Consider the following 13,336-nt stretch of genomic DNA (forward strand, 5'->3'; position numbering starts at 1 on the left):
CACTCTAAGACAACTTGCAGATGATGGTGTGGTTCCTGCCACAGGACCAAAAGCTATAAATTTACAATAACCATTGCAAGATAGTTTGGATAATTTATCAATTTGGGCTTTATAGTTGGGCATCGATTTTTCTACGGAGAAAACAGAGTTGGTCGTTTGTTCAAGGAAGCGTGATCCAGCTCACCTTCAGCTTCAGTTGGTTAGTAGAACGATAGCCCAAGTCCTGACTTGCAAATACCTTCAAATACCTTGGAATTTGGTTCGATTCTAAAAGCACATGGGAAGGCCACATTAGGTATCTAATAACGAAATGCCAACAAAGGATAAATTTTCTGCGAACAATAACTGAATCATGGTGGGGTTCTCATCCGAGTTACATGATAAGATTGTATCAAACAACAATGCTTTCAGTAATGGAATATGGGTGCATCTGTTTCAGTTCAGCTGCGAACACTCACATTATTAAACTGGAACGGATACAGTATCGTTGTTTACGAATTGCCTTAGGTTGCATGCAGTCGACCCATACGATGAGTCTTGAAGTACTAGCGGGAGTCCTTCCTTTAAAAGACCGATTCTGGGATCTCTCCTCTCGTTTACTTATTCGATGTGAGGTTATGAATCCACTAGTAATTGAAAATTTTGAAAGACTTGTCGAGCTTCAATCTCAAACCAGATTCATGACAGTGTATTTCAATCACATGTCACAAGAAATAACTCCTGGTAGGTATGTTCCCACATACACCAATATACTAGATACTCCTGAATCCACTTTATTCTTCGACACGTCCATGCAAGCGGAGACTCGTGGAATCCCGGATCATTTACGCTCGCTGGAGATCCCTAAAATATTCACAAGTGAATACCAACACATAGACTGCCTTAAAATGTTTTACACTGATGGGTCAATTTTCAATTTCTCTCAAACTTGCAGAACCCGCGTCTGTTTATATAGCGGAACTAGCAGCAGTTCACTATAGTTTGCAAATAATTAATGCATTATCCCCGAGCCATTACTTCATCCTCACTGATAGTCTCAGCACAATTGCAGCTCTACGCTCAAAGAGGGTTGATAATCACGATCCTTTCTTTTTGGGTAAGATACGAGAATTTCTGAGTAACCTAACAAGAAAATGTTATCAATTTACCCTAGTGTGGATTGCTCTTTTGCGGGCAATGAGCTGATAATTTAGCCAAGATTGGTGCACTAGATGGTGAAATATATGAAAGACCCATCGCTTTCAATGAATTTTATAGCGATTCTCGTCAGAGGACGCGTACTAGTTGGCAAACATCTTGGGATAATGGAGATCTGGGACGATGGCTACACTCAATTATCCCTAAAGTATCAACGAAGGCATGGTTCAAAGGATTGGATGTAAGTCGGGACTTCATCCGTGTGATGTCTAGGCTCATGTCCAATCATTATACTTTAGATGCGCATCTCCGTCGTATTGGGCTCGCAGACGGTAATCATTGCGCTTGTGGAGAGGGTTACCACGACATTGAGCATGTTGTTTGGTCCTGCACTGAATATCGTGAAGCCAGATCACAATTAGTAGATTCTTTACAAGTCCGAGGCAGACCAATCCATGTTCCTGTTAGAGACATCCTGGCTTACCGCGATCCTCTATACATGGAACTTATCTATCGTTTTCTAAAAACAGTGTCTGTCAAAATTTAATTAGATTCATCTCCTCATACTCTCATCCATGGCTGATTCACCAATTAAAGTGTCCTAGAATCAGTTTTGTTTTAAGTTCAGACAATAGCAGAAAAAAAAATAAATAAATACACTCGAAAATACAAGATCATTGTGAAATACAAGAATCTAACAAAAAATACAAAAATGAAAGTGATTACAGTGTTAGATTTCGACAAATTACTAGTATAGTTAAAATTAGTCTTAAGGACTTTTGTAACATGCTATGTAAAAAAAGAAACTTTGGCGTAAAAAGCTTTCGCAAATACCGCGTCAAATAAACGTTTGAAAAAAGCCTTTGTTTTGATGAAAGATTTGCAGTGATTAATCGCTCATGAAGTGTGATATTCGCTACCTTTATTGAAGGTGTGAAAAACAACATAATGTCATCCGAAATGTTCGTTTTAGCGAACATCTTTCCTGCAGACCAAAAATCTCTATTTGTAATACTGTCCAAGTTGTAGATCGTTGAATGTGAATGGCCCCATAAAATCTTTTTTAACATACGTTATTAAAAATCGTACATAAAGCTTCAATTATTATGATCTAGAACAGTGGTTCTCAACCGTTTTCGTACCACGCACCCCTCCGAAATCACACTGCGTTGTTGCGGAACCCTACGGTTTAACGTCGATTTGTATGCTATCAATATATTTTTTTGTAGGTTACGAAAAAATACTTGAAATTATACATACATCTGGCAAAATATATTGTGTATTAGTTGAAAGAAGTATTATTTTGCGAAGAAAGTCTACATGTTTTGGAAAATACTAGAGAAAAGTGATGTATTGTGAAGATTATAAGAACTTCATCGAACATTTCAAATTTATAGGATTCATATTTGAAAAGATACTACAAGCGATTTTTTGGACCATCCAATACAAACGAGTTTTAACTTCAAGGAGAGACTTAGTATATTCAGTAAAAATCGAGAAAGCAATCTCCACAACTTTGTCGATATGTCGGTTATCTATACATCTCTTTCTTTGACTGAAATTAGACCTTATCGAGCTCTATTTTCACAATTGCACAATTTTGTTATAGACATATATTAAAGAAATAGAACGAAAGGCTCATGTTAAAAAGAAGGAATATATCCTCAGGACATTTAATAACTACGAACATTGTGAATACAAGAACAAATAACCAGCATTCAATTTATGACAAAAATCAGATTCGTTCGTCATTTTTGTTACACATGAACAAATGGAAAATAATCTAACTCTTTTGATGCGTTCGCAATAAAAGGGCGGCAATTGTAACGTTTTGCTCCGAGCGGCAAAAATCCTCGCCCCGCCACTGAACTCATTTATGAATATCGTAAAATTTTCAGAGCATATTCGAAATAGCATTCTTCAACGATGTACGTTGGACTTTATTTTTATTGCATAGGTTTTGTAGTAATTTCAGCACTTTTTGTATCAAAAAGTGCACCATTTGGCGACAAATCAATCTATCGAACAAATCCTAACTTCGTCGCTTGATATTGTTCTTATGAATTGAAAAAAAAATAGATTTTTTCGTTCTAGGTACAAAATTAATGGAGATAACCTAAAACCGGTATGCGATAAGGTCTGCCCAGTCGAACGTATAATTTTCCATTCTCCTATTGCACCGACAGTAGCTAAAAGCGACTGAAGTGGAATACAGCGTCATTTGAAAAATACGAAATTAAAAAATTACAACAGTATTCAATCAACGCAATCACAAATCTGTCGAATTATCTCCGGCATCCCAACAACGCTAGGCAGCTGTTGCAATTGAATATCCGCAAATCAGCCACACACCATTGATGACAAAATTTTCCTTTTCCGCAATCAGCCCAGTTACGCTAACAATCCACCACTTGAAAATAATTGTTATCCTTCGTGCGCCTCTTGTTTCCTACATCATGCAAAGCTATCAACTTCATCTTGGTTTACCGGATTTTTCCCTTCCTTTTTCGGCTGGAAAAGGAGGAGGGGTTTAACTACCCTCGTATCATTTTCCGGCTTTGCTTTAGTCCTGTTTCTAAATAACATCCTGGGCAGCATTGATCGTCATCTTGTTGCTTGCCTCTCGATTATCTCGTGGCTGGCAGTGCCATACCTACCACAACGACACGTGATGCTTGATGGTTTCCGTAAATATTTGTATTAAAATTTAATTCCCAAACAATGTGTCTAAAAAAGGAGGGTTTTCCACTCGGTTGCTACTGTGCGGTGGGTTGTATCCGTTTTGCGGTAGTGTGCGATTATCCCTGAGGGGTCTGCTCGTGGACTGCTATGTTTCAGCTGCCGACCTGGGCGCGCAAAGGACGAACGTGGAGGACTGGAAAATGAAGACGTACATCAGGAATAGGGATGTAACTGATAGGTACGTTTTGAAACAGACAGGCAGAGGATCAAAGATGAGGATTTGATAAAAAGATGTACCGAGGTGCGTGTCCCGATTAGTGCATACCGTGTAGTCATCCGGTGAGCATTCTTATCGAGCACAACGCTTTAGAACGTGTGATCGCCAGTGCAGAATGTCCTCGGAGTGTGCAAGCATGGCTCAGTCGAGGCAAAGTGATTTTAGTATCGAACATATTCTTACTAAAGCAGGTGATAAGTACAACCGTAAGCGGAGGAGGATAGAGGAAACATTTTCCTGCTCGTCGAACACCTCGCAAAGTCATAGTGATAGTGATGAACCCGGTGTGTCTGAGGAAGACGAACAGATCGTTGTGGATAGTTTAGACCGGGCGGACAGTGCCCACCAAGCGAGTTATCTGCAGAACTGCATGCCAAGCTTCGATTGGTTGTACTATACGCGGTACCGGCCGCCGAAGCTGCCACGTAAGTAAATTAACATTTGTTAACTAAATAAAAAAGGAAAGGCTTCCTTTCAAATCCACCAGGGGGTATTTATCGAATAGGGGAACATGGGGAGAAGTTTTTCAGTTAAACCTACGTAAATCTCTAAACATGTTTCCATCCCTCAAAAATCGTTCAAATAGTATGTACGACAGTATTGTGCGTATTCATGATTATTTTGCCGAATTTTTCATTTACATTTTCAGAAGTTATAAAAGTTTTTTGCGATCATTTGTTTTGGTCAAGTCTATCCACTGTGGGTAGACTTGACCAAAAGTGTTTTGAAAAATCAGAAGAAAAAATAATGGCATGAAAAATGCTGAAATCATCTATCGAGTTGTGAAAAAGCTTAAACAGATGAGTTTTTGGGCCAATATAGGGTTATAAACCTGTTATAATCACTTTTTAGAAATTCTTCAAATCCGCGAAACAATACTCTTTTGTTTGTACTTTATGTTATTAGAGTTTTTTTTGCTCAGGATTCTTTTCCGACCCCTTTTTATTCAAAATGATATCATTTTCGGATTTCTCAGACCGTTTAACCATTATTCGATGTATTTAGATCCTTTGTTTCGTCGATTAACCAAATCGAAATACTTCATAAAGTGTACTTTTAAATTTAAACTTTCCCATATTTCCTATAATATGATTGCTACTTCGAAAAAATACACAATTCCTTAATACAGATAACACCCTGCTGCTTCCAAACATTTTCGCTGACTACAAAACAGAACATGAAATAATTTTGCGGAAAATATACCTTTCCACTAAAATGTGGACCACTGATCTTATGTGTTTCTAAAGGGAGAGTTTCTCGACCGTGTTTAAACTAATGAATTTTCAACGAAACTAAAAGCGAAAACAAATCTAATTGAGATAAAGTTGCTCAAAGAATCCATAGAATAATGATAGAGTTTTGAATGAATAATAAGTTACAACCCCGAGCAAAAATACATTTCGAAGAAAAATAAATTGAGGGTTTATTTTGCGAATTTCAAAATACCTAATTACCAACGCGAAACTGACTAAAAGGTGTCTTCGAAGGTTTTCATTTACGTTACAAGTCCGTACCTCTGACGGTGTGTGTTTACTGATTAAACCTCCTAAAAGGGAGATATCCGTTTTGAGCTACAAATTGAAAAATTACCCAAAAAATTTATCGTCAAAATGTAAAAAAAATGTTCTAAACCCCCGATAGAACATTTCAAGGTTATGCTCAGATGAAAGAGGAGCATCTAGGTCGTTTTTGCTTGAGGTAGAAACTAACTCAGTTTCGGACCTAACTGCTGTCAAACCGTTTGTTTGAGGCCAGTTTCGAGCCTAGGTTTTGCGCCACTGAACTGAAAACCGAGTTGGGTTCCAACCTGAAATATATTTATGGTTCGCTCACACATCCGCTGTTTTGCGAGAAACCAACTCAGTTCCATTAAAAATGTTTGTTAGAGCAACTAACCTTAGATAGTGTCTAGGTTCTCAATCGAAAACGACATAGCTTTCGATTAGTGAGTAGTTTAGCGATACTGATTTTTTGTCTAAATGTTGTCTACCAGAGACATCGTGGATATATGTGAAGGTTCTTTGAAAATATTAATTACTCGGGTAGATATGTCATGTTATTAAAAAACAGTTAGAAATTCTAAATAGAGAAGTCAAGTGCTAGTTAGTGGTTGGGATAAAATGGCAGAATCGTTTTTCCTCCGTTTGTATTAGACTTTTTCGGTTTGTACTTAAAGTAATGCAAAATACATTCTCCAATCTGTTCATCTTGCATGACATTTTGTTTTATAACAATTTTGGACGATATTGGATTTTCAAGCATAATAAATAAGTTTTGTGTATTTTAGTCTGTTCTAAACTATATCAGCAATGATGCAAAGATCTATCAGTATCCACATTACACATAATCACTAACAAATGTGGTAATTCTGCTATTTTATTTCGGGTTAGAAAAATCTTTATCCCTATGTGCGGGGCAACGAATCAAACCCAGATGAGCTGCGTAAAATGCAATCGATTTACCGATAATGCTATGCCCGACCTTAATACTACTTTATAACATGGGAGTGGGTTAAGTTGGCGTTGAAACAGCGGTGCAAGTTGGCGGTGGATATCACTGTGCAAAAATAATGTAAGAATCTTGTACTATATCTTGTCAATATATGGTACATTTTCGCCGGGACATTCATTCAAATAATTTTCTAAAATTTGCTTTTAAAATGGCGTACGAGTCGAAGACAAAAGTATTGAGCCTGAATAATGAACAGTTTTATTGAAAAATTATCCGACACTTGAAGTAATTGTATTTTCATTTGGTTGCTGGCAGACAACCAACTTGCCCCATACCTACCACCAGGTTATTCAGGGGCCTTGGTGTTGGCAGGATATAAATTAAGGTTAATTCATCAATCACAAATTCTGAGATGTAGCCAACAGTCAGACAGCATAAAAGTAACGTGTTCAATTTTGCATGGTCTACCTAAATCGAAAAGATAAAAAATAAAAATTGCGTACATCACCAACTAGCCCCGGACTTCCCTTCTGACAGGATTTGGTTTGAGTTACGTGATTCTCCATAAATAGATTTGAAGGGATGTTTGGAATTTTTGTGACGTACTATTTTTACAAAATCAAAATTTGCTTTGATCGGTTGTAGTCTGACATGAAATGTACATGAATGGCATTGTACTATTTTTTCAACTAAGGAGAAAATTTTTTTATACCACGCGTAAAAAGCACAAAACCGATCACTAAATTTGTTACTGGAGGGGCAATCCGACAATAACACAGTGGCAGCGCTAAATTAGCGCCGGATTGACGCTAGCTTCAAAAACAAAAACGCTATTTGTGTTTCTGAGCAGTCCTGCGTGATGTGGTTTAAAAAATTCTCCTCATTGGAGAAAAAATAGTTTTTACCTAAATTTTCTCCAAAGAGGAATATAGCAAAGTGCATATTGCATTGGCTTGCTAAGCTAAACCAAGTTTCGGTTTCAATCATTCTTATCAGCTTAATCACAACTCCTTTTCCAGCGGGACATCACGCAGGACTAGAGGGTTCTCAGAAACACAAATACTGTTTTCGTTTTTGGAGCTAGCGTCAATCCGGTGCTAGTTAAGTCCTGTCACTAAGTTAGTATCGGATTCTGATGAGAGGAACTCGAAAGGTACTCACAAAAACTTATTGTCCTTACTAACTAGAAAAAGAATAAAAAAAAATACCTTTTTGTCGACCGGTTTCGGGCTCGATGATGCCCATCTATAGGACGATGTCCGACTGATTACTAGGTGACAAATCATACTGCGTGCAGAACTGCGAGAAGAGATTGAAATTTTTTTCACAGAATTTTTAAATTTGTCAAGTGGGTCAAGGGGTGATGATATTGGCGCGTCGTCCTCGTTAATGAGCGCGTGTTCAGCATTGGCTATGTACATGGATTGCCACGCGTTCAGATATGCAACTTTCCGTACAGTTTTTTCGAGCTTCGCGCTGTCCCAGTCTATTGTGTGATTGTGGGCTATAGTGTGTGCTGCCACACTGTAGTCGTTTGCTCTTTCGTGGTCAACAGAATCTTTGTGTTCTCGAATGCGGTCAAATTCTGGTGTCGTTTGATGTGACTGTTTTATTCCCGAACAGGCCAGTAGCTGACGTCTTGTAAAGTCTTCGAAGACATCTTGAACAAAGTCCGCGTACCTATCTGGTCGAAGCTTACCTTTCAAGGGCAGAGTGTCGCATGAAACAGAACTTTTTCACGTTTAGAGGGAAGTTCTGCAAGCAAATATTTGGTCTTAGCATAGGCAGCAAGCTTTCGCCTCTACTAGCAGACGTCTTCTTGAGCGACTTCGAGGTAGCTTTAGGCAAAGAAAAGCTCTTCCCTCGTGTCTGGAGACGCTATGTGGACGATATTTTTGCAGCTGTAAAAGAACGCTCCACGTTATTTCGAGGCATTATCGCGATGTAACGTATCCCCGAGTCTGGAGCGAATTAAAGCTGTCATATTAATCCACCAACTTGAGTCTAACAACACCAATATTATCATACCATCACGCATCACCACTAACAATCATGATTTTTTTTATAAAATGTCTGATAAAATTTAATATACCGATTCCATTAAGCTATCGCATTGAGCCGTGTCAAATAAATAAATTTATCAGTGAACAATGGGTAATCTATCCACAGTAAATTCCGAAAAAAATTCTCCTAAATTGATCAATTCAAAAAATTCAATAAAAATTCAAATATTTGTGGTTTATGAAGGCGACAGCTAAAATATCTATTTAAGACCGGTATATTGTGGAGCTTCGGCCTGATTCTGAAGGTACAGTCGAGTTCTCTATTTGGGCATTTAAAAAAAAAATTTGCAATTGCAGGCTAAATATATGGATTAACGTATATTTTTCATGGAAGGAAGCTCTCTCGGTTCAGCGTATTTTTAGCAGTGTGGCGACCTAGTGACTGCGATGCATTTTTAAAAATCAGTGAAATTAAATGCATGTATGATGTATTTATCGTTGCGTGTAAGACGTCAACACCCTGCGAAAAATTAGCCCTACATTTTACAAAACGTCGAACAAAGTGGATCAGCGTAGGACGTTTGTTAAACAAACTTTTTTGCGTGGGAGTGCAAAGTTGATGCAAAAAATGGAAATTAAGTGCATTTTTTCTAATTTGATGCAAATTTGTTATACATTCTTAGAGTGATCTGACCCTAGGGGGTGAAGGCTTTTGACTTCAACTGGGCGAGGAGTTCGATAAAAGCTAAAATATTTGCTATATTGATGGTACCAAAACGATAAGCATTCCAAAAACTTTGACACCCAAATTGCTTTTATTCAAATCGGTTGTAGGGTATTCATGATCCTATAAGAACGTGATCCACAATAATCGTTCCGTGATTAAGTAATTGAGTGGTCCTAAATAATATAAAGTAGTTTCGTGATAAATTTCATGCAAGTGACACACATGTTGCCAAGATTCTATTTTATTCCGCAAATATTATTATTATACCATAATTACTCTTGGATCCGTCGATATCAAATTGATGTAACTAACAAAAAAATTAACACTAGAAATTTCATTACGCTAAAAATCCCTTGATACATATTGGTCATAAAAATAATTATTCGAAGTTTCCAGAAGTTCAAGTTGACGCTCTCACAGATGCTCTCTTTCTCTCTCTCTTTCTCTCTCTCGATCAATATTATGTTATTTATAGTCCATAGACACATCGAAACTCGATTGAACAGCAATATTTACGTAGTTTTTGTTTACCATCTAATGATTTGTTCAAAACTTTGCAGGACCCCAAAAACCCGGCCCTGTGAAACGCACCCCCGGTCGGCTACCCCGAGTCCCCTTCACACCGTCCCAGCTGGGTGCCTTAGAAGAGGCATACAAAGTATCTACCTACTTGAGCTCGGAAGAAGCAAATCAGCTGGCCTTCAGTTTAGACTTGACCAATACCCGTGTAAAGATTTGGTTTCAAAATCGTCGAGCACGGGATAGGCGAGAAAAACGCGAAAACATCCTGGAAACATCGGCAGCAGTAGTTGATCTCACCGCTCCTAGTGCTCAGGCAGCACTGAATACAGTTGGCCATTTTGCGTACTTTCGCTCCGCGCCACAATCGACGGCGTTGAGTTCATGTTCGCCGACCGAAATAAGACGGGGAGAAACGAAGAGTCCTAAAAGCGAGCCATGTTTGCAGTTCAAGTGAATTATTAGCCTGAGATAAATTGTGATATTTTATGTAAATAGTTGATCTACAGTGTACATATCATAGCGGTTTTAAAATAAAAATATATTTTTGAATAAAAAATAAACAAAATGATTAACAAGGATTTTTCTTGTTAAGATCACAATAAACTTCCCTTTGTCGTACTCGAGGGCTCAGAACTGGGTTCCTTAAATTCTCCCCAAGACATATTTTTATGGGCTAAAACCACGTTGTGCGTAAATGGCACAAAACCTAATTATGTAAGTTCGGGGGTTACGTTTCGGTTTCGCCTCTTCATAACCATGGTACTTTACTATTACACCAAGCTGATGCTAGTCTAAAATTGGAAATATTAGGGTAACAAGGATATTTTGGACCAGTACCATATTTTGGACCACTTGACGATGATTTGTACATTTTTTCCATTTGAAGCTCATAACAAATTGCAATATTGCTAATTCAACACTGAAATTATCATGCTAGAAAGCAACTCCCGTTATATTCTGAGTGAAATGGTTTAATAGGAAGCATTTAATTGAAAATTTTTAATCATGTTTTCACATTTAAGCTGAACTGGCCCAAAATCAGGAGGAGGTGGCATTGTTGCAACCAAAATCGAGGAGTTATTATTTCTAAAATGTATACGATTCAAACATGCAAATATCGTTATTATGCTTAAAAAATACGTAAGAAATAGATTTTAGTTTGAAAAAAGCTATCAAATGCATTAAAATTATTATTTTGGGTATGTCCAAAATATGATAGCTATTTACAAACGATAACATATTATCGCCATGCTCCTAATTAACTCTGACACCTTTTTGCATATCTACTCTGCATCAAAAAAAGTTCACTTTTTGTTCCCAGAAAAGCACTCCTTAGTCAATCATGTACAAATTCATCAAACAAAGTAATGTATGTGAAAATTAGATGGTCCAAAATCTGTTTCGAGATCGGTCCAAAATATGTTTGCAGCAATGGCACAATGGTCCAAAATAAAGTTGTGTCTTAAAATAGGAAAAATGCGCGTTCACGATTTGTCATTTTTCCCAAGTATTTACATTTATTTGACTATTTAGAACACTACATATCCAAAAAATATTAGCCTATTAAATTATCCAGATTGCGTAGCCAAACCGTACTTTTTAAGATTTTTCCTCATGACATTCTAAAGCGGTCCAAAATATCCCTGTTACCCTACTGTGTGAACGCACCAATCAACTCCTAATTTACGGAGAGAAGAAGTTCTGAAGAGGCGAAGCCGAAACTCAGACGCCTGGACTTAAGGTTGCACAGAGATTGGGCGAAATTCGAAAACGAAAAAAGAAGTTTTTTTCCACACTGTTTGTTAAATCTTCATAAAAATCAATCAGCTTATGTAGAATGTTGTTACAGTACTGCTGATTAATTTTTATGAAGATCTTCGCCCCTTTTCTGTTCAACCTTAAGTTCCACAGAACAAAAAAACTCCATTAGGTGCTCACTTTTAGTAATCCTCAAATATTTAAAGTACCATCTAACGGATAAAGGTTTCATTGGAAAACGTTAGTCTTCTAGTCTTGTCTACAGTGCTACAACATTCCCGATGACCGGCTATCCGGAGTTCAAGTTGATTCTGACAGAATTTACGCTCGATAATCGGTTATCCAGAGTCCAAATATTTTACAAAGAACTGTATATATTCATTCTAATCAAACTGCTCAGACATACAAAAAATACAAAACTTCTACAACACAAATTTATATTCTCAGTCGTATCGCTTTCTTGAAGTGAATCCTGACTAAATACCTATACACTACACAATCCGTGGTACTTATGGGTGCGTCACTGAGGTGGGGCCCTCTTCTCAGTAAGTACCAGATCAACACTTCCTTTCTAATATTCCAAGTTACGGTAAAGATGGTCGTGGCCCGCAATGCACAGTGGTGCAGGAACGACAATTGACAAAACCTCTAGCGCTTTGGGAGTGATTTTTTTTTGTTGCTATGTTCAGAAAAGTATCTTGGTTTTATCTGCGTCTTATTTTGATAATGCGTTTGGATTTTCACTACATAGATGGCACTGTGATGTTAACTTTTTTTATTCGCATCCTAGAGGTTTGGTGTCCTCGGTAAAGTTTTAGAGCGTCTAAAATTACGACAAGTTGTCGAAGATAATTGAGCTCTATTTCTTCAATAACAAAGTTATAGGGATTATCATAATACTTCACTGAAATTCACGTGTTTTGTAATATTTGTTTTATTTTCATTAAATTTATCACTCACAACATTACGATTCTATCAGAACTGATGATTTGCGTCTATCATAGAAGTCTTTGCGAATTTTCAACACGTTCTACAACTTCGATGAAAGTAGTATGGCTCTATCTAGAATGATTCAAAAGTTAAGTTTTTGATCTTGGTGATATTAGAACCACCATAACCGTTGTTTTAACAAAACGAAGGAACTTACAAAGACATTAAAAGGTTAAATTGTTTAGTTTTAGCAAATACAAATATGTTAATACGGAATGCTCTGATGATTTTTCGAGGACACGTTTTCAGCTACCCTGTACCTGCAAAGGTACAGTGTCAAAGTGACAGTGTACCTTGATGGATTTTCTTGAAAATTGGCAACGCCAAGCCAAAAAAAATGAAAGTAACGTTACCATAATTATTGTTTATTTAGTAGAAAATCTGGAAAAAAAACATTGTAGGTACACATCGGAAGTGAAAAGAACCCGATTGGTTTTAATATTTAAATTGATGGCAAGAAAATGCTTTATATAGTTTATTGCAGTAGTACAAATATATTTTCTGATTTTAGGTCACCAGAACACTGACATCGCCGTGTTTCAATAAGCTACTAATCCATCGGAGTAAGTAGTAGTGTCACACACTCAATCATTTGGCCGTGTGTACTCATTGAATCCAGCGGGAATTCTAACTTGATCTAGTTATTACCCCGGCTCCAGTGACACAACCGATTCTAATAAGAATCGGTTGTGTCGGGGTAATAACTAGAACCAGCAAAATTCCGTCTCTTTTCCCAGCTGAACTTTACTAGGTAATATCAAGTTACCGTTCAAGCAGCGAAATCGGCCA

General features: G+C 37.4%; 1 protein-coding gene across 1 annotated transcript; it reads left to right on the forward strand.

Moving 5' to 3' along the window:
- Nucleotides 1-3,543: 3,543 nt before the first annotated feature.
- LOC131676317 (homeobox protein MSX-1) lies at nucleotides 3,544-10,305 on the forward strand. Its single transcript, XM_058955432.1, has 2 exons — nucleotides 3,544-4,521; nucleotides 9,838-10,305. Exons 1-2 carry the CDS (start codon nucleotides 4,212-4,214, stop codon nucleotides 10,251-10,253), a joined length of 726 nt encoding a protein of 241 aa, XP_058811415.1. The 5' UTR covers nucleotides 3,544-4,211; the 3' UTR covers nucleotides 10,254-10,305.
- Nucleotides 10,306-13,336: the final 3,031 nt, after the last annotated feature.

The sequence above is a fragment of the Topomyia yanbarensis genome, chromosome 1 (assembly GCF_030247195.1).
Source record: "Topomyia yanbarensis strain Yona2022 chromosome 1, ASM3024719v1, whole genome shotgun sequence".
Taxonomy (NCBI): Eukaryota; Metazoa; Arthropoda; class Insecta; order Diptera; family Culicidae; genus Topomyia; species Topomyia yanbarensis.